This window comes from Hemibagrus wyckioides, linkage group LG13 (genome assembly GCF_019097595.1).
Source record: "Hemibagrus wyckioides isolate EC202008001 linkage group LG13, SWU_Hwy_1.0, whole genome shotgun sequence".
In the NCBI taxonomy this organism is placed as follows: Eukaryota; Metazoa; Chordata; class Actinopteri; order Siluriformes; family Bagridae; genus Hemibagrus; species Hemibagrus wyckioides.
Genome location: NC_080722.1, coordinates 24,126,367 through 24,132,870, shown reverse-complemented (window position 1 = coordinate 24,132,870; position 6,504 = coordinate 24,126,367). Strand labels below are relative to the sequence as shown.

Genomic DNA, 6,504 nt, shown 5'->3' with positions numbered 1-6,504 from the left:
CCTGAAGGAAACAACACAGCTGCTGTAGACAGAATGCGTAAAGCTGCACAGTTGCTGCTGCAGTGCTGTATGAACTGATTATTGTTGCAGCGCTGATGAAATTATTCTCTCATAAGCCGTTTTATATCTAGCAAGTGCTAAAGGTCTGAAGGAATGAAAGATACATTCATTTAAATGACCAACGGTAAAGATAAGAGGTGGTATATGGGGATAGAAAATAATCAGCTGTATTGTAATATATGTAATGTTTGGCCAAATCAGTTCTTAGAAAGAATGATGAGAGCATTGCTATTAGATTTCCTAAAGAGTATGTCACCATTTTAAAAAGTGAATGGCCCAAGTTGTTTCCCTCGATCTATGTTTTTCTATTTTTCCCCTCCTCATGCTCCTGAGCTCTCTACTGTGTGTGTGTGTGTGTGTGTGTGTTTGTGTGTGTGTGTAGTGTTGTCCTCTATAAAATCATTAAACGCACCAGGACTCCATCAGACTGCCAATCAACAGTGTACTGTATATACATGAACCCTGGTCCTTCAGCTATTCATCACCAGATCATTCTGGCTTCCTGTGCTTTAACTCCTCAGGCCTACCTGTGTTTGTTTCCTGCATTTTGTGTACCTTGCTCCAGGTCCACCTGCTCACTTCCTGTAATGCCCAGACTGGCTTTGCCATTTCTGTGGAGCTCCGCTTGAACACTTGTCTCTCATGCCACCGATAGGAGTTTGAATCCCGAGATCAACAGGTACACCTCGTCATGCGCCCCTCTCCGAAATTACCTTCAATAAAACCCATTTAACCCTCTACACTTGAGTTTGTGTTCTGCTTCCAGGTCCCATTATTGGACTACTGCTCAGAACCACTACTGGGCCCTTAAGCAAGGCCCTTAACCCTCAATTGCTCAGTTGTACAAAAATGTGATAAAATGTAACTTGCTTTGGATTAAGGCATCTGCCAAATGCCAGAAATGTAGAAGAGGCTGTGAAGCCAACTGCAAAGATAAATGCAGACATAGTTAAAAAAAGGGTTTATTAAAATCCAGAACTAACATGGAAATTAAAAACAAGACAAAAAAACAAGGTCTGGTGAAATAAAAATATAAAAATACAATAAATATTTAAGGCAAATTGGAAAAATCATGATGAAAAGATTTCAGGACCACAAGAGGCGAGAACAGCTCGCCCTGGCACAACTAAACACAGAGCCAAGAACCAAAGAACCGAGGCAATTCAATCTAAGGGATTGAGAGGTAGCAGACAAAGGGAACACAAACATGAAGGACCTTTAGTGACCCAAACACAAAATAACAAGTCCAGAAGCCTGACTCATATCACCATGCCAGTGTCTGGTTTGAGCTTACAGGAAGTAACTCAAATAAGCACTCCATTTCCAACCATAATGATATGCATTCTCTATGCATACCAAGGTTATGTTCTGTGTTCCACAAGGTTCTGTTCTGGCCCACTGCTTTTCTCCCTATATATGCTACCCCTTGGTGAAATTATTCATAAACATGGTATTAGCTTCCACTGTTATGCCGATGACACACAGCTATATGTTTCAGCTAAGTCAGAAGAGAGATACCAGCTTATTAAGTTTGAAGTATGTGTAAAAGACATTAGACATTGGATGGTCACTAACTTCCTCCTGCTTAACTCTGACAAGACAGAGGTGCTTGTACTTGGACCACATGCAGCTAGAAGTAAGCTTTCTGATTACAGAGTAACAGTCTGTATGGTCTTTCTGTTTCATCATGTCCAGCAGTAGAAGGTCTTGGTGTGATTATTGACTCTGGTCTTTTATTTGAAGCTCATGTAGATAATATCACTTTTTTCATCTCAGAAATATTGCTAAGATAAGAAATATGATGTCACTTCATGATGCAGAAAAACTAGTTCATGCTTTTGTTAGTTCTAGGTTGGATTATTGTAATGCCTTACTGTCTAGAAGTTCCAGTAGGAGCAGAAACAAGCTCCAGTTAGTCCAGAATGCAGCAGTTAGAGTCCTAACTAGAACCAGAAGATATGAACACATCACTCGTATCACAGTACATTGGCTCCCAGTCAAATTTCACCCTGATTATAAAATCCTGTTACTGACCTATAAAGCACTAAATGGTCTCGCGCCGCAGTACCTGAGCGATCTTCTGGTTATTTATGATCCGCCACGCCCACTCCGATCAAAAGGTGCTGGTTATTTGGTAGTACCTCAAGTAGCAAAGGCTACAGCAGGGGGCGGAGCTTTTTCTTTCAAAGCCCCACAGTTATGGAACAGCCTTCTAATTAGTGTTGGGGATTCAGACACAGTCTCAATGTTTAAGTCTAGGCTGAAGACTAAGATGTTGAATTCAATTCAATTTAATTTATTTGTATAGAGCTTTTAACAAAGCAGCTTTACAGAAGTATAGAAATAGAGAAGAGAAAAAAATTATAAAGTTAAGTAACTATTTTATCCATATTTTTCCCTAATGAGAAGCCTGAGGCAACAGTGGCAAAGAAAAACTCCCTGAGCAAGAAACCTTGAGAGGAACCAGGCTCAGAAGGGAACCTCATCCTCATTTGGGTGACACTGGACAGTAAATTATGTAACTAAATAATGTCCTTTCTACAACAGCAATCAATGGCCCATGAGGAACTATTAGGTCAGTGTAGTTTCTGAGTTCATTATAGACACTAATTCCTGGCTGTCGCAAGCTGACAGATGTAATGGCAGATCCATGACAGTGTGAAAGTCCCCAAGTGGCTCTGACCACGGATGTCTCCTGTTCACAGACTGTTCACACAGATCCATCCACAGCATCAGTGAGCACCACCAAGTGATGAGACTCCAACCAGGGGTAGAGCGTCTGGATGGATCCAGCAGGTCTGGAAAGTAGAAGTGGTCACACTGGGAACTCAGAACACTGGGAGGTCGGGAGTGGGGTGTATAGCTTTACAGAGAAAGACAGAGAGAGAGAGAAAGACATTAAGTATGCTTGTGATCAAGTGATGTTTAAAGACAATGTAGGTTATGTGTAAAGTGCAGGCAGGGAGAGCCAGTAGGTGACAGACAGGAAGGCTTCCCGGGATATAAAGCATCCAACCACTTCACAGTCAGCAAACCTGAGCGACTTGTGAGGGTGGTAAGGCGATAGCATCCAAACATCCGAGTACACCAAACACTCTATGCCCATGAACCTTCCAGATCTGCTTCTTTACCTAAGAGAAACTATACATTAAAAGCTTGACTAAACAAATGTGTCTTCAGCCTAGACTTAAACATTGAGACTGTGTCTGAATCCCCAACACTGTAACTGTGGGGCTTTGTAAAAAAAATAAATAAAAAAAATCTCTGCCCCCTGCTGTAGCCTTTGCTACTTGAGGTACTACCAAATAACCTGCACCCTTTGATTATAGTAGGCGTGGCGGATCATAAATAACCAGAAGATCGCTCACGTGCTGTGGCACGAGACCATTTAGTGCTTTATAGGTCAATAGTATTTTATAATCAATAAGAAATTTGACTGGGAGCTAATGCAGTGTGGCTAAGATAAGAGTCGCTCAGGTTTGCTGACTGTGAAGTGGTTGGATGTGTTATGTCCCGGGAAGCCTTTATGTCTGTCACCTTCTGGCTTTCCCTTTTAGTTATGCTGTCATAGCTAGTCTTGCCAGAGTCCCTGCCTGCACTTGTCTTTAAACATCACATGATCACAAGCATACTTAATATCATTCTCTCTCGCTGTCTCTGTCAAGCTATCCATCCAAGCTGCCAAGTTGTTCCTCAAGAGCTCTTGGTTGCTGTTGTAGAAAGGCATTATAAACATTTACATTATTCACTGTCCAGTATCACCCAAATGAGGATAAGGTTCCCATCTGAGCCTGGTTCCTCTCAATGTTTCTTCCTCAGATCATCTCAGGGAGTTTTTCTTGCCACCGTCACCGGATTGCTCATTAGGGATAAGTGTTTGGGATAAACAGTAACTTAACTTTAAACTTTATCATTTTTTCTATGTTTCTATATTTCTGTAAAGCTGCTTTGAGACCATGTCCACTGTTAAAAGCGCTATACAAATAAATTGAATTGATGAGCTGAAAAGCATCTCAGAATGTAGGCAGATGGACTACAAGTTCCACTCATGTTTCTCCTGGTTTTCTTCTGGCTTCCCACTATCCTCCCTCCTGACTAATCCCAGTGGATAAAGTGATGGTGACTGTAGGATGCCGGTGGTTGTGAACGAGTATGTGTTCATGGTGATAGACTGCTATCCTACAGGCTGTATTACCATGAATTAGTGTATTTGAGATAATGATCAGAATAAAGCCGCTACTGAAGATGAATGAATGTTTTATAATTGCCTGAATTCTCTTCTGAATAAATAACCTTAAATTAAACTGCTCAAATCTTGTGCTGTCACGGTACACCCAAACAACACTATCATCAAGTTTGCAGATGATACCACCTTGGTTGGGCTCATCTCCGGAGAGGATGAGACGGCATACAGGGTGGAAGAAGAGAACCTGTCCGCCTGGTGCTCAAGGAACAATCTGACACTGAATGTACATAAAACTAAAGAACTAATTATGGACTTTAGGAAACACAGACAGGACCACGCCCCCTCCTCATCAACGGAGAACGTGTGAACACTGTCTCCACTATCAGATCCCTGGGCACTTCCTGCGGGTCTTCAGGAAAAAAAACTTGGACAAAAAGCTGCTGATGGCTTCCTATCATGTCTCTGTGGAGAGCACACTGACATACTGTCTGGGTGTGTGCTGCACAGGCTCCACAGCTGAGGACAGAAAAACTGTGCAGAGGGTGATAAATACAGCTCAAAAAATCATCAGCTGCCTTCTGCCCTCCCTGGATGACATTTCCAGGTCCCGCTGCCTTGGAAAAATCAAGGCCATCACAGGAGACTCCTCACATCCTGCTCATCACTTGTTTGACCTGTTGCCATCTGGACAACAAAGTCTCACACCACCAGACTAACAAACAGCTTTTTCCCCTGGACCATTCGGGCTGCAAACAATTACTGAACACACACACACACACACACAATATAAACTTTACCTCATAAAATGTGCAATTTCACTGTGCACTTTAAACAGGAACAGTTTTTTCCACCTGTACAGTTTTTGTATTTCTTTAAATTGTTTATTATTTTAATTATTTGTTTCTTATTTTATATACTACCTGCTATGCTTTTTATGGTATTTTATTTCAGTGCACTGTGTTTGAGAAGAGCACCCACAGTTTCGTTGTACTTCTTATGTGCAATGACAATAAAGTTTATTCTTATTCTTACACTGTAAAAGATTTCCTACACCGGACTACAGTGGTCCTGTAGAGCTGAAGAGCAGTAAGGACAACAGAAAGAGAAACGAGTTCGAGGGAACAGTAAGGTAATAGGATAAAATGCTTAGATCTTAATCCTGAGATAAAGTTTGGAGAATAAGATTAACCATTTTGACAGACAGGTAAGAAAAGTGCCTTAGTGGACTAGAGAACGATGGACACACAGATCTCATTAGCATTAACTGATAGTGGGACATGTGTAAGGCTTCAGGCATATAGAGTAGCATGTTTCTTTTGTCCATGAATAACTCATACATACTGGCAACACATGATCAAGGAACACAAGGGCATAGAATTATTTATGACTAGCTAGAACTATGGCTAGCAAAGAAAGCTTTTTTTATACTAATAACTAGATGGTTACAGAATATATTATAGAATGAGAAGAGACAATCGGATCAATAACGTTTTTATTTCTATAGTGCTTTTAACAACATTGTGACAAAGCAGCTTTACAGAAACCTGGATATATATTTAAAATTTAACTATTATTCACTATATACACTCTCATTTGTCCACCCTAAAAATACCACACATATGTAGATTTTTTGAAGACACGTAAAAGAAAAAAGATCTCTGAAGATTACTGGGATATGAAGGAGTGTCTCGTGCTTCTACTCTTTATTTTAAAGAATGATGAGAAGAAAAAACAAATGAATCATTTTCCTCTTTTAGTTATTTCCTTGTAGAACGTAGAAGATGGGTTAAACCTATGAAAAAAGCCCTGGAGAAAGCCTTCATATCACTATGTAATAACACAACCTCCTTTCTCCTTAAAGGGGTTCTTGTCTTCAGGAACTCCTTTGATTAAAGGGTCTTCTGCAGACTGGGCCTCAATAAAGGAGATAATCTCAGGGGCAGTTGTTGAAATCTGTAATGAAGAATCGAATTAAAGGTGACTTGTAGTCACTTGTACTCGAACGTATTGTGTTTAAGACATCTAACAGGAAGTATATCACAGGACCGGGGTGTCTTGCTTATTACATTTAGTCCAAGATCAAAAATAATTTGTTTAGTGACCAATAACACCAAACATACACCCCTGTCCTACTGTCCAGTTTAGATGCCTGGAAATTCACCGAGATAACTTACTGCAATCCGGGTGTTGTTAACTTCCACCTGCAGCTGCTCCAGCTCCATTTTCATGATGTCCTTATCAGACATGTCCCGAGCCAT

General features: G+C 40.7%; 1 protein-coding gene across 1 annotated transcript; it reads right to left on the bottom strand.

Annotated features, from left to right (window-relative positions):
• Positions 1-6,073: 6,073 nt before the first annotated feature.
• On the bottom strand, positions 6,074-6,504 carry gngt2b (guanine nucleotide binding protein (G protein), gamma transducing activity polypeptide 2b). Its single transcript, XM_058407339.1, has 2 exons — positions 6,421-6,504; positions 6,074-6,199 (listed from the first exon to the last, which is right to left on the bottom strand). The coding sequence occupies exons 1-2, from the start codon at positions 6,502-6,504 to the stop codon at positions 6,074-6,076; spliced, it is 210 nt and encodes a 69-aa protein (XP_058263322.1).